Genomic DNA, 15230 nt, shown 5'->3' with positions numbered 1-15230 from the left:
ATTTGCTTGTCTTAAATGAGGCTTTTGGCTAATTGAAGCATATAGAGAAACAGAGAATCTGAAGGAATGAAGAGGCATTATGTGCACACATTGCTGCTTTATCTGCAGGGTTTTAAGAAGCTGCTAGGTTTCTGCTAGCGTGTTTAAAAAACAACACCACAGAACATTGAGAAATTAGGTCACCTGGATTCATTTGTTGCATATCTTTCCAGCTGGGCTTTTGTTGTGCAGGCTGACATCTCTGAGCTCATGCTGGAGTTACCAGCATGGTGCTGCACCCCACATGCCTGTTGTTCTCACCTGCTCCTCTCATCTGGGCTGCGCTCTGTGCTGCTGCAGTCCAACCAAGGTCTCAGCAGTGCTGCTGGTTGGGCAGCGAGAGGCTGCTGGTGTGAGATGTGAAGGCACAGGAATAAGAGGGACGTGTACAGTGCCATCAGCAGATTCGTGATGGGAGAGCAGCCAGCTGGGTGTCCCAGCACTGACCCACCTGTCTGGGCTGCTCTGCCTCTCCTGGTTTTCCCTCTTCAGCTCCGTTTCTGTGGAAAGCCTCGCTTCCTTTATTCTGGACAGCACAGCACAACAGCCCCTCCTGTCAGACTGCTTTTCTCCCTCTTCATCAACATCCCCAGAAGAAATCTGCCAGACCTTCTTTGGGGCAAATGCCCATTTGGTGGCTGTGTTTGAATTCAAAGAGTCTCACTTTACAGTGAGTAGTGATCTGAACTGCTAAACTGTGAAGCTGAGATGATAAGCAATAACTACATTGCTTGGCTGTATAGAGTACTGAACACATCACAACTTTTTTTTTTTTAATGTTCATGTATTTTCCTGTTCAAACTTGTGTTCTCTGCTATGGCAAGGGAATTTTGGTTTGATTCCAAACGGCCAAAGAATGTTGACTGGATTCTTCAGGGAATGAATGAGGCTCCTATGGGCTGTGCACATCCTTTCTCCTTCCACTGTAACTTTTGATGAAGATGGAGTGGAGCTAAGAAAGGTTTTAACTTGTTAACTACATAAGCAACAAGGGCCCCAAGGGGAGCAGAGCTATTAGCACCGTTCTTTACAGATGACAGGTGAGGTCACAGATCTGCCCCTGTTATACTCTCCAGGTCCGTGTGAAGGAATACTGATGTATCCCACATGTAGGAACTTTGGTCAGCGCATTCTTGACACGGATTATCCAATTGTAAGACCTGATTTCCACTTGCAGAGCAGTTTGAATGATTCAAGCAAACACTGCAGTTATTCTTCTGCCAGCAATCTTCTGTGGAAGTTACAGACCAGTTGGACAGAAGGTGGTTCACCAATATCAATGTGCGTTTTTATAATCTTTTCTTTTAGGTGGAAAAACTGGCAAAGTACTTGGATCCAAACGATTTGGGAAGAATCAATTTTAAGGACTTCTGCCATGGAGTTTTTGCTATCAAAGGTACGTGCATGTTTCTTAAAAATAACCCACTTCAGTGCTACCAATGTTTCTCTGGTTGCAGGAAGTGTAATGATCAAAGCCAGTGCATCAGCTAGGGAGCAGCAGGATGCTTTCCTGTTTAATGCAGGCATAAACAGTTATAATCCCCAGCGGTCCATCTTGGCTTTCTTTTTTCTGTCTTTTAGGACTTAAAAAATAAAAACCCAGAGCTGGGTGTGTTTCTGAGCTCTGTGTTTGTGAGGATTGCTGGGTGACCCCTTTGGTGAGAGCTGAGTGTTCCTGGCCACGTCGCTCATGGTGTAGCTGGTGCTGCTTGGTGTAGCACTGCAATTATGCCTTATCTGAGGCTGGCTGATGTTTATGCAGCATAAAGCAGGATGGCTGGACTGGCTGCTGCTTCTCTCTTGACTGTGATTATTTGTAGTGACAGTAGGGCAGCTCTGGGAACAGAGCCAGTATATTTTTGCTTCTTGAGCAATTCATGCATCACTGGTGAGCAGTGTTAGAGTTCCTGCATGCACAGATGCTTGTGTGTTGGTTTACTGTTAATTTTTCAAAGCGAATGTGATGTGGTTTAAAGCAAAGCATAGCAGGAGAAAACAGCAGAAGGAGTAGGCTTGTGGTTGGCAGGAAGCACCCAAGTCTGATGCTCTCAGGTTCTGGTTCTGCTGTTGATTTACTTAAGGAAGTTAGGAATCCCTTGAGCATTAATTTCTCTCCTAGAAAATTTAAGACTATTGTGCTTTTCTTATCTGGAAGGTACAGTTGCTTCGTGTTTTCAGACTACCGTGAATTGGAATTAAGAGTTAATTACAGGCTGGACATGTTAAGGAGCTCGGAAGGCAGAGAGCATTTAGATCAAACCATCTCACTTGCTCAGAAGGCACAGACACTACTGAGCATTTATAGCATTGCCAAAGGACAGTGGAGCAAACAGCAGAGAGACTTCAGTTGCTTCTAGCTTCCCATAGCAAAACAACTCAGCCTGTCCTTTTCCACACACCTGGTATGTGAAGTGCCAGAACGCCATCACAGCCCCCAGGCTTCGCTTCGGGGCAAAGGGAATGTCACAGCAACTGCAGCCTGACTGGGGGGGAGTCCTCTGGGCAGTCTGCTACAATGAAACTATTGTGAAGCCATAATGATGCAAGAATGCAGCACCATAGCCACGTTAATTGATGTTTATGGCAACAGAGGATAGTGTGTAATTATGTGAAGTTACAGTGAGAAATTGCTCATAGTCCATGTGCATGGAGGCCCCTTCCAAGGCGATGTGGATGTATTTGACAGAAGGCACTGGAAAGTCCTAAAGGAAAGTTAGTGCATTGATGTATAAACTCTATAGCCTGCACTTGACATTCTCCTTCTCTAAAAGCAAACCGGGTTCTAGTTTAAGGAATACACAAGCTCTGTGCATCTGTTAATCCTCTGTAATTCACAGTCTAAAGATGTGCTCAAATGCAGGAGGGGAGAAGCGTGAACCAGGAGCACATCTGTTCTGTAACAGAAGTGCTCTTGTTCACAATAAATAGGAGCCAGTGGGCATTAGTCTCAGTAAAGGAGTGGGCATCTGCATTTCCTTTACTGAGAGGTGGACAGCATGGGCACACTGTGAGTTATCAGACCTCCCCCCCTGCCCACCTTGTGGGAATGGGACTCACATTAAGGTCTAGCCCTGCAAAAATATGGCTGAATCAAACACTGTGGAATATGCTGTACTCACATGGTGAGTGCCTTAAAGCTCTCGTGTGGAATATCTTACGATATGCTTGGTGGCTATTAGTGTGTGAACAGATACAGAGAAATCTTCCAGTTCTGCAGCATCACGTGGAGCTGTCTTAGCACACCGTTAGCTTTGCAGCACTCAGTGTCAGTGCCAAGTGCATATATTGGCAGGAGCAGTTGCATCTATTTCTGATAAGACGTTGTTACGTGTGCTTTCACAGCATCTCTTAAGATGTGGCTCTATTTTCACCTCACAGTATGAGCGAGTTGTGTTGGTGTTTAGTTACCAGTTACGCTTTCCTTAATAACAAAGTGGTTGTGTTGAAGTTGGAACAAAAGGTATTTCTGCCTTTCAGGATGGGAAGCTTCCACCTCTTGCTTTTCAGTGCAGCCACATCCCAGCGATAGCAGCAGACTTGTTACTGAACAAAAGCAATTAGTCTTGGCAGCAGCAGGGTATGACTATGATTCTTCCCAGCCTATTGCAATCGCTTGGGGTAATCAGACTAATAGAACAAAATTAGATGCTACTATAAATCAGTGTTTTTTTTTTCAGTGATGGAGTATGAAGCTGTGTTATTCTTAGTGCTTGAAGCCAAATGTCTAAAATTAAACTTTACTATCCTAATGCCTTGCCATATTTCTCATTTATGAGACTTCAGATTATCTCACATATACTTGCCTTAATAGTGCACTGAAGAACCTTTTTGCAAAATAGAGTTAAGTTTTTTTGGTAGTCCAGTTTGTCTTGAATTGGTGTTTAAAACATCAGGCTTGAAGCATCTAGAATAAATTCAAATCCCATTCAGATCCAGGTCAAAAGCTAAATGTTGGAGCCTGAAAAAAGTATCCAAACATCAGATTGCTCAGTGTCTGCTCTGTAACTGAGTGGTAGCAACTCATGCAAGAAGAAACATCAAGCCCTGTGTCCAAAAACTGCAGCTCTCCTGCGTAAACCAGGGCACTGTTCTGTCTTGCGAGGTAAAAATGCCAAGTGTTGTGGTGCTTTACAAGTGGACATCTGGCCTTGCCTTCTCTTCAGTGCTCCTGAGCTGGATAAACCTCATGATGTGAGTTATGTACCTCCACAGCAGCTGCTGGGATTCTCACGTGGAAGAAACCACCTTCTTCAGCTGCTAAATAGCAGGAACCATGGGGAAGGATGTGCTGAGGAGTCCCACTAACAGCAGGCATCTCCAGAAGTGATGGAGAGAAGTGTTCCAAGTGGAGGTGTCAGTGTTAGGGGGCAGAGGTGTGCTGGAGGAGCTCACTCCTGCTGTGCCTCTGGTTGGAATACTACTCAGGCAGGAGCGTGTTCTATTTATGGAAAAGCTTTGCTTCTTTTTGCTTGTCCTTTGTGGGTTAAAGCACTTTGCCTCAGCATTTGAGTGGAGCCCCTACTGTCTAGGCTATTTTCCCCACGCGATTAGGCTCTGCCAGGGACAGGCTTGCCATCAAATTTGAAGCTTTGCAGCAGTTTCACTGGAATACCAGAATATGGCAGTTTTACTACTGCCTTTGCTACCTGCTCACTGCACGACTTTATTTCTAATAATTGCAGTAGTCTGGAGAGCAATTGCCATTAAATAACACCCATACCCTCTTACCTAGCAGCTGTGTCAAAGCCAGAACAGTGTCTGAAGTGGCACTGTGCAGGGATGTCGAGAGCAGCCAGAACATCACCCTCAGCCTGAATTTCCATTGATTTCAGCAGGGTCAGCATGGGATCCATTACAGTGTGCTCAGCAATGACTGTTTTCGCTGTACTGAATTTATTGTACCATTCCAGTAAATATTTTCAGCACTTGTAATGCTTGAAGGTTTGAGTGGAACTATTATCTCTAATATGCTTGAAAGGCTGCTAGGTTCTGCAGCCAGACGTGTTTGCAGGACCAGGTTCTTGGTCTGTGTAGCAGGATCTAATTTGGTTTGATCTGGCTTTCTATTTTAAGATTTCTGTTGTCTTTCCGGCGGTCCCTCCGCTTTGATACTTGACTTAAAAAAAAACAAAAACAAAAACAGCACTGTGACAAATGAAGGGCGAGCTCCCCCTGCTGCCCCTGGTGTTGCAGCTCAGAGATGAGAGGGTACAATGTGAATACAAATTAATGCAGAATCAGAAGAAAAAAGGCAAATATGTTCCAACTTAATAGCTTATTTTAACCATAAAGCAGCAGTGACAGCTGTGCAGGACGCTGACTTTAATAAGGGGAGAGGCTGGGCCACATGCACTGGTAATGGGCTGGCTTTGGGGAGGGCTGTCATGGGAATGGGTGAAGAGCTGAGCTCTGCTATTGTGATTAATGCCATCACTCTTTAATGAAGTGATGGTGTTTGTTCTTAAAAATATCACAGTTTTCTGAGGCTCAATCTGAAACCATAAATGAGCCTCACACACTGCTAAGGATACAGGGTAGGTGAAGTGAGAAGCTTAGGAAAAATGCCTGAAACCAACTTCATTCAATTAGGTAATCAGATTTTATTTCCTATAGTATTAAAATTGCTTAATTGCCTGTGAAAATTGCCTGACACGGGATGGGTTAATTCTCCTTCTAGCTTTTGCAGGAAATCAGTTTGCTGCAATTGCATTTATTTGTGGCCAGAATGTCTGTTTGCAAATTCCATGTTAGAGCATGAAAAACTTTTTTCTTTTCAAATGAAACTGAAGGCAAATTTGTAAAAATTATGTGGGAAGGAAAATCATGTCTGGCATCCTGAGCAAACTGAAAATGTTAAAGGTTCTTCCCCTTCAGTGACTTGGAAAACATTTGCATAATCTTTGCTTAGGGCTAAGGATGATCTTGTCCTTTCTCTGGGATGGGCAGCACTGTGTTTGAGAGTTTGCTAATCTTAGCTGGGTATTTTCAAGGAATATTTGTGATTTCACAAGAAGAAAGGATAAATGATGCAGTGGTTATGGTATGACATAGAATTCTTGTTCTGCAGCAGAATTCCCCTCACCAGAGACAAGTCATGTGTCATTTTACTTCACTTTGCCTCTGCAAAGTGCAAATAATTCCCACATCACGTGTTTCTCCCTAATCCATCGATGGCCAAAGGAGCTGTGCTTACTTCTGCATTTTTAACACTGTTGAATGGTTGGTTTTTTTTGTTTGTTTTATTTGTGTTAAACTCCAGTAATTCAGACAGAACTGGATTAGAGAGGAACTCGGTGTTCTGTTGGGTGGGAGCTGACACGCAGTGGTGGGTCAGTGCTGGCTCAGCTCGCACCTGCCTGGCCAGAGAAGGAAATTGAGCAGCCCCACCTCTGTCCTTTTGTGACCCGGTATTTGTGCTCTGCCTCCAGAGGTGAGGCTGTTCCGGATCTGTGTCACCCTTTATGCGATGTGCAGCCCTTCCGCAGGGTGCTCTCCACAGAGGGCAGCCCTTTGCAGAGCTGTGCTGATAAATACGGGAGGACTTGAAGCTATTCTTGGGTTTGCTCTGTGCTTCTTCTACTGCCTGAGTGCAGCGGAGCTAGATCTGTTTGCCAAGTGCTGCCCAGAAATGTGCACGAGGAAATTTTCCCAGCCACAGCAAGGCAGACAGAATATGAAGCATGTTAAAATCTTGTGATGTAAGTAGGCATTCAAATAGCTCCAAACAGCCATACAAGTGGCTTTCAGTTTTATTGTTTCCTGGAAAATGAAATTATAGCAATAATAGATATTTCAGTGCAGGAGATCCTTGAACTAGCCAGAAAGTATTCCTTCATTTATTTGCAGTGGGTTATTTACAGACAGATTGTAGCCTTAAGTGCATAGAGCTGCATGGCTTGAGATATCCATCGTGGCAGTTCTGCAAGCCGAGCCAAAATTTTGTTTTTCCTCAAGAGATGGTAGCAGCAGGAAGCACCCTGTGTGCCAGGCCAGAGCACTCCCTGAGCAAACTGCTGTCCAGTGCCTTCATGTTTCCACACTGAGATTTTCCATACTAAACCTTGATTTTTATTTTTTAATTTCCTTTCTGTCTCTGACACTTGAATTTAGCTCACTGCTGTATGCCAGCCTGCAAGCCAAAATATGTTCAGGTAATAAGATGACACATAGGCTGAATTTGAGACACTGCAGACTAATAGTGTCCCCTCCTTATATTATGCCCCTTTGAGTACTTGCAAAATTATCATTCAGATAAGGGAAGCAAAAACTGAGATATTTTAGCACCGTTGCAGAAAAACACCGAGTAAGAACACTGATTATTGACTGACAGTGTGCCAAAACCCACCTTCCTGGTGCTAAGGGGTGGGCCTTCCAGGGTTAAGGGATTCCAGCTTGTGTCTTGGCAGGGGGAAAGAGCAACAGAGAATTAATTCTTTAAATACAGTTCTAAACAGGAATAAAAACAGTGGCACAATCCTAAGCTTCTTGATGCCAATGGGCATCTTTCCATTGATCTGATGGTTGCTGGATCAGGTCCAGATGACTGCAAGAGCGCAGTGATGTATTTTAGTAATCCCAAAGGAAAAGGACCTCTCAGCATTTTTCTTTTCCCTTTTTTACCAGGTATAATAACATGCTGATCTTCCCAGCAGGATAAGGAGACCCAGGCTGTGATGCCAGCATGCCAACCATGCTAAGCAAACATCTCTCATGGGGGAACATCAGTTGCTGTACCCTCAAATATCTTCCTAACAAAAAGTCACCTTTACAGAGATTGTCTCAGATGAACCTACATCCTGAGCCTGTCAGTGTCAATAGAAATTCTGTCTGTGATTTCAATGCAAGCAAGATTTGTCTCCATTTGCCAAACTGAACTATGCCAAATTGGATTAAATGCCTGGTGATGTTCTGGAAATGGATCAAAAGCTTGATTGGCTTCTGTGGTCCTGGACAGGACACAAAGGCCGTGCCAGGTGGCTGTCATGAGGAAGTGCAGAGGGCAACGCCATGCTCGTTAGGTATAAAGGAGATGGTGCTTTTTGTGCTTTTTCTTCCTAGTGTTTTTACTGAGTAAATCATAGGCTTGAATTTAAATGATCCAGAACTATAAAGAAGGCATCAGCCTTAATGGACAAGGAAAATCAAAGATTGTGGTCAGGAAAAAAAAGAAGAACCAGACAGCAAAAAGTAAACACACGACCGTGCAGCTTAACTCTAGATTTGAGTCCCAGGGGATCTGGAGGCTGTTGGTTCCTGGCTCTAACAGGCCAGTCTGGCTGGTGTGCAAAAGGACACAAGGCAGAAAGCTTTTGATGCCCCTTGGTTTTGGTAGTTAAATCCCTCTTGCACCTTTAAAAACCCACAGTCTTTGTGACTTCCCCACCACAGGAGAAGGCTGAGGGAGGTGACACGTTTCTTATCTAGCAGGCTGAAGTAAAGATTGACTGATTAGAGGTCTTCAGCTAAAGCGCTGTTAGTACAATTTCATTAGGAAAATAAGGCTTAAATTCATGGCAGAAGGTATAACTGGGAATGTTTAGAATTGTGTAAACACATCTTCATTGCAGCAGTGTACATCCACTGCTATGTAGTTCTTGGCATTTATTTTATTTCTTTCCTTCTTTCCTTTTGTGGAGATGATTTGATGGGTACATGCCCTGTATCATGCAGAGGCCGCTTAGCAGAGCCAGCTGTTCATATGTGTAAAGACTGCCACAGTGAATGCTGGCACAAAGCAATTTGAGTAATAAGCTTTTGATATTAATATCAAAATGCACAAAAGAAAATCTTCTTCTGGAAAAGAAGCAGAAAGTAACCTCAGTCAAGCACATGCCGACATACAAAATACTAAAACCAGGGGAAACAAACAGCACATACGTGAGTCCGAAATGTTTCGAGACAGGCAAGGCAAGTCAGGTAGAAAGATGTCTTCTCAAGGCAAAGTGTTTCATATTGTCTCTTTTCAGAAGGTCACAGCCAAAGGTATTGCACTGCATAACTGCAGCTTCCAGGCGTGTGTGCACACTGAGGTTTCACGCAGTTTAGGCCCAAGGCTGTAAACTGGTTACTGTAAAATAACCTGGCCTGACATTACTTCCTTCTGCAGCTCAACATGCCGAGTGCAGTCACTGGTAATTAATGTGGAATGAGACATCTGGTGATTTCAGTGTTTCTATATTTGTCTCGGGTTTTCAGATGGGAGAAGGACTGAGGGAAATGCAGGCATTGATTTTTCCAGCTGTTCGTGGGGTTACCGAAAGCAAACACGAAAGCTGAAAGCCTTTGATGGCAGTGCGTAAATGTTTGCTTGCCAAACACTGTGTGCTCTGAGACAGAGCTCTTTTTGAAGGGGAAATTGTGACACGTTGCCCAGTCCATCCCTTAGGCAGGAGAGAATCAGAAGCAGCTCTGCTGACACTAACATCAGGTGGATGCCCAGCTAGCACCAGGTCTGTGAATCTTGAGCTTGGCGTTGGTCAGGGGTGGTCTTGATGCTGCAAAACAGGGCCAAATAATGTCCAGCTTTCTGTTTCCTTGTAGCTCAGAGTATTTGTGGTGAGTCAACATTAATGTGATAGCACTAATTGAGCTCTGCCTCCAGCATGAGGCACTGTCTTTCAGCTATTTATATATATTCCAGAGTTAACTTTCAAATTTCATGCATAAAGATCAGCTGCGACTCTGTTTCCTCCTTTATCATGCATGTAATCTCTAGGAAGACAAACTCTCATCCTGATCATTTGCTTTTGTTCCGATTTTCCAGGCTGTGAAGAGTTACTGAATGATGTTCTGTCACCTGAAAACTCCGGGCCTGGGCACTATGAGCTGCAGTATGATGATTACTATTACCAGGTAAGAGGAGCATTAACTTTGTCTCACTGCGCTGAGAAAGTCTCAGGAGTGCTGTGTAGCTGGGTTGTTACAAACGCTGTTGTTGTTTATGATCCGCAGAAGGTCTCTGAGGACTTGTTCACCTGTGAAGTTTGACTGATTTAATTAGATACAATCAGAGTTTTTCACTTGTGTGGTGCCAGCAAGCTCGTACGTGATGACTGCCTTCATAGCTGAGCAAACAGTGAGGCCTGTAACAGCAATGCTAATCAAATCCTAAATTCTCTTAGGCCTGCTGACAGTTACCCTGTGTGAAATGCAGCTTAAATCAGTAGGGAAGACCTTTAATAGTCATGAATCTAGGAAGTAAAAGTCAACAGGCCAAGAGCTGCCCAGCCACTGAGCTGAGAAGCTCAGCAGAGGAAGCGCCAGTCACCACTGCAGCTCTGACACAGCTGGCTGCAAATTCAGACTACAAAAAAGAGTTTCTCACTGACAAAGGTGTGGAGAGGAGATCCTCCCGTTACAGACAGACTTTGTGCGATGAAAACTTGAGTGAGTCGGTGTGGAAGAGATTAGGAACTGAGGCCAAGCAACAAGCCTGAGATCCAAATGTGTCCTGCTGGTGCCTTGGTTAGAGGCGTTAACAGTTGGACTGTGGGCAGTGCCATGGCTGTGCATGCCTTCCCACAGCATGCATAGGAGAAATCGCTCATCTCTACCAAGATCCTGATTTCCCATTTTCCTTGTACTCCTTTGTGAACAGCTGGGTTCAGCACTTAATTGCTGGAGCACGTGGTGAGAGGTGTAAATGCCGTGGACCTTGTCCTTGGTCCATCTTATCTGCACTGTTTCATGGCAATACGCAAAATAGTTTCCATTTTTTGGGCAGAAGGTAGAGAAATTGCCTCACCTCAGTGCAGATAATGTCTGTCACAGGACAGAAGGACCCTTCTGTGACTGCAAACAAAAGGGCAGAATTTGGCCATAAACTTTTTTCATGGAGACGAGTTGCCTGAGTTTGCTGTCTCTTTTCACTCAGTGAAGATGACAGGTTGGCTGTAGAACCTGCATGGTAGGAGGCTGACAACACTATCACTGCTTGTTTCTGAAACAGTATTGTTTTGTAACTGGCAACATGGATACCCGCAATGCTGTTGCTTGGTAACCTTAATAGATACCATAAACCAAATTCCCTGTTTTGCAAGAGATGATAGAGACTATAAAATGCAAAGCAGTCTCTCTGCAAACACTAGATATTTTCCTATTGCTATGCAGATGTTGCTGGCTCGTTAGAGGGCAGGTGGCATGGTTGTTGGGTCTCTATTCCTCCGGGAGTTGCTATTAACCAAGGACACACTGCAGAGAAGGTGCTTGAAGATGAGCTAAGAGATGTGGCTGCAAAGCTTCCCAGCAGCCAGAAGAGGTGGGAGCTGTGTTTGCTGCTAATGCTGAGAGCAGCTGCTGGCATTCCTTCTTGCATTCTAGATTTGTGCCTCTGGGAGAGGAACAGCTATCTGTCTGTCCACTTTGGGTCAATGCAGCGTTTGCGTGGCCTCTGAGAAGTGGTGGTGAGAGGACAGGAAATGATGCACAATGTACGCTCCACACTTATCTCACAGCTCCTCTGCACAGCCCTGCCTTCCAGGAAGAGCATCTTGGTTACCTGCACTTTCCAGGTATTTCAGGTGCAGTTCAGAAACTGTTCACTAGATGTCAGTTAAGGGCTGGGAGAAGGCTGAGAACAGGCTGCGTTAAGGAGCCTCCCCTATGGGGAGGGAAGATGAACTTTTCCATCAGATGAAATAGAGGAGGACTTCTGAGGCCTGGGTGGATTTGAGGTTATCTCTGAGTTTTGTGCTCAGCTCCCAAGGAAGCACCTGCTGAGAATGTGAGCTCGCTCTGTGTTTCCCAGACCTTACTGAGTGTGAATTCCTGGTGGTGTAGTCGAGTTTATGGGCAGCTCCCAGCGGCACAAACAGCATTTGCCTGTTAATCTGGTGTTCATCCCAGTGTACCCTTTGCACGTCTGTCTAATTCTCAGGTGCAGCCAGGAGAGGCAGCAGAAGGACCATCTGCTGTGGTGGCACAAGTAGGTACTTTAAAGGCAATGCATCTCTTTTATTGCACCCTATGGGTTGTGCTTAGACAAAGGCAGATAGATACTGTGCTGGTTTGTTGTTATGCTGTTTCTGCATTCATGATGTGATTTAGGAGTGAGAAAAGGAAGAGGAGACATATCCTCGTCTTACATTATTTCTCTCTCCTCTGCTGTCACTTTGACTTTCTCTCCCATGGGCTTATTGCCTGTCCTGTAGCTTTTTGAAGCCCAAAGTGAAGCAGAAACCTGATGAGGTGAAGGTAATGCCAAGAAGTGGGATGAGGCAGGAGCCACAGCAAGGTGCTGAACTCATCAGCCTGTTTGTGTATTTTGAGTCAGTGGGTAAAGATGAAACTTGCAAACCTCAAGCCTTTAATTGAAACCAACTGAATGCAATTAATTTAAATTGATATGCAAGATCCTCAGATACCAGGAGGCTAAGACATTTCATTTGACATTTTTTAATGATCTGTTTTTACTTATTTTTTTCTTTAGTGTAAACAAAAACTGATGAACTTTTAATGTCTAAAACCTTTGCCCAAAACAGAGGGGAAACTATATACTGTGTATGCAATTTAAACTGCAAAGGTCATTGCATGGAAGGTTTTTAATGGCCTATAATGAGAGGCTGTGTCAGGATGGTATTTCAGGCCAACACAGAACTCATCCATTGAGCTCAGGTCTGTTGGGGTGTGATGCATAAATAGCAAAGAGCAGCTCTTGGGTGTTACAGGACTCTCATATCAAAGGGAAGTGTCTCTCTGACTCAGCCCTGAGTCAGACTGCACACAATATGTGAATGCATGCAGAGAATAGGGAACTCCTGTCAGAATTGAACCAAAATGTTTGAGTCCCTGCTCTGCCGTACATCCTTGGTGGCTCTTTCACAGAGGTAGAGAAAGAGTTTGTGAGATGCTGCTGCGCTGGGAGAGGTGGGTTAGGAGGGGCTGGGAGCTTCTGCTGAGCTTTTCCTTGTGTTTCAGTGTCAGGAGATGAGGTGATCTGAGTTAGCACCTGTTTGTGCCCCTGCCAACCTTATACTTACACCACGGGGTTCTGGCACTATGCAGGAGAAGCTCATGTTACTACTGCTACTGAAAGTCCTCTAGGGTGTTAAGGAAGTGGTTATAAACACTGGGGAAGCAGGTCTCTTCTGCAACAAGCTACACAAGTTAGCAGCTGTAGAGCCTCTCAGCTCCAGGACCTGTGAAAACACACGCGTTTCTGTGTGTGAATTGAGTCTGTTGATTTGGTAGATCGGGTCTGTATCCTGGTCTGTTTGAGGTACTGCATCAGCGAAGTGCTGTCAGTATAATTTCTGTCTCTTACAGTCCTTAGAGGGAAAATAGAAATGCCCAGAATATGGCAGAAGCCAGTCTATCCACCCTGAACTCTTCCCACTGTTTGCTTTTGTAGCCAAATCCAAAAGTTGTGCAGGATTTGCTCTGTAGCAAGCTTTTGCAAGCACCTCCGAGCCCTGTACAGCCTTTGGAGATGAGAACCAACAGAAAGTCCACTGCTGAAGTATCTGAGTGAAAACCCAGACCCAGATTCAGGCAGCTCAAACAAAGCAAAGTGCCTGTGTCTCGCATTTCTGAACAGCTGGCTCCTGGCCCTGCTGGGCACCTGGCCAGCTTGGAGCAGGGAACTGGGCTGGGTACATCCGCATCTCTCTGGCCAAGGTTTGTATTGCAGGCTCAGGGAAAGAGTTGCCTGGCTTCAAGTGCTCTTCTGTCTCAGCTCCTAAGTCAGAGGAAAAGGGAATTGGCAAAAGAAGTTGGATTTCTCAGCAATTCACACGGCACGTTTTGGCTGTTCAGATTTGAGTGGCCATCCCCTGATTTGGTAACAAGAGGAGGTTGAATGAAAGATTTGAGAGCTGCCTCCCAGTGAGACCAGGTATCAGCATACCTCACCAGCTGCTTGTGAAGAGCAGGCTAGGTGTTCTCATAGATGAGAAATTCCTTCATCTGATATCCATGCCCAAATGCTGTATGTGCAAACCAGTGGAAGAGCCTTTGTAAGATGCAATGATACCAGGGTCTTCATTTTAAACAAGGCCATTTGTTTCCTAGTCACTGGTCCTGTATTGAGTTGCTGTTTCCTTTTTCTTTTTTTGCTGCTCTCATCTGTCAATAAGAGTGACTCTGCCTCTTAACAAGGTGCAGAATGATTGCTGCATGTCAAAGAATGAGCTCCCTTCTCTGTCCTGCACGTGTTTGCTGCCTGCCAAGTGATTAATTACACTGTATGAACAGCAGAAAAATTGCTGAAACATGACAAATAAATTTTGCCTTTGGGATGGATTTGGGATTACTAACTGATCCACTTCTTTGAAAATATTTTCAGTAGCAATTAGGAGTCCCCCACTGGCTTCAGAAAAGCCAGAAGTCTGTTCTGCCCGGTTTGGGTGTTATCCACCATGAAAATAGCAGTCAAGGAATTGTGCTAGCTTGACACCTCAAGTTAAACCAGATCTTTCCCAAAGAAAGCACCACACATCCTCCACAGCTTAACTGTTGATAAGGTTTTGTTTTGTCTTTGGTGCAGACTTGGCAGGGCTGAGCTCCCAAGAAAATGTCTTTCCACATGGATAACAAAGGGTCCGTGTGTGCTGGATGTACTGACCTCACTGTGCTTCCTTCTGGAAGCTGAAGCAGTTTGAGTGAAGGATATCAGATCTCCCATCTTAGCAGAAGCATGAAGCTAAGATGTTAAGTTGGAAATGTCTTCCAACTGATAGCAAATTGAAAAACACCACCTACGTGGTAAGGAGAAGCAGTGTTAAATACAGCAAATTGAAGCTTAATTTTTTTTTTTTCTGTTTCTTATCAGCCTCCAGTTCTCTCCACCACCCACATGCTCTCAGTCATTCTTGGCTCCCATTGTGCTTTTGGCATCGCAGATGCTCAGTGTCTGCCTCCTTGTGCTGGGGGTTCTTGAGCTGTTCATGCTGTGCAGCCATCAGCACAGAGCATGTTTGTAATTTGCTTCCCTTTCCAAGGTGCTGGTGGGCTCTCCTGTCCTGTTGTCACTGTGGGACCCATGCTGTGATTAGGGACAACCCATTCAAATGTCTCTCCTCCAAAAGCTGGAGGCTGCATCTTCATTCCTGCAATAATCAAAACAGTACTGCTCTGTCTCGAGCATCTCCCTTGGATGTGTACAGCTGATGTAGAAATCGAGCTTATGTTTGATGCTCCTGAATCTGCCAGATTCTCCTTCTCCTCAGTTTTTATTGCATCCCATGGGACATGAG

The 15230-nt window shown here is 44.7% G+C and overlaps 1 protein-coding gene across 2 annotated transcripts in view; it reads left to right on the top strand.

The window, feature by feature from the left end:
• Nucleotides 1–15230, top strand: part of RAB11FIP4 (RAB11 family interacting protein 4) — a 93459-nt gene that overhangs the window by 26548 nt on the left and 51681 nt on the right. The window contains exons 2-3 of one of the 2 annotated variants that reach the window (XM_031598742.2): nucleotides 1348–1435; nucleotides 9803–9891. In XM_031598742.2, the coding sequence (XP_031454602.1) occupies nucleotides 1348–1435; nucleotides 9803–9891 (177 nt within the window). Of the gene's footprint in view, nucleotides 1–1347; nucleotides 1436–6718; nucleotides 6738–9802; nucleotides 9892–15230 lie in introns of those variants that run through there. The other variant, XM_090122098.1, reaches the window with a different exon arrangement.

Source organism: Phasianus colchicus, chromosome 20 (assembly GCF_987193195.1).
Source record: "Phasianus colchicus chromosome 20, bPhaCol1.hap1.1, whole genome shotgun sequence".
NCBI classification, from domain to species: Eukaryota; Metazoa; Chordata; class Aves; order Galliformes; family Phasianidae; genus Phasianus; species Phasianus colchicus.
This window is presented reverse-complemented; position numbering and strand designations above follow the sequence as displayed.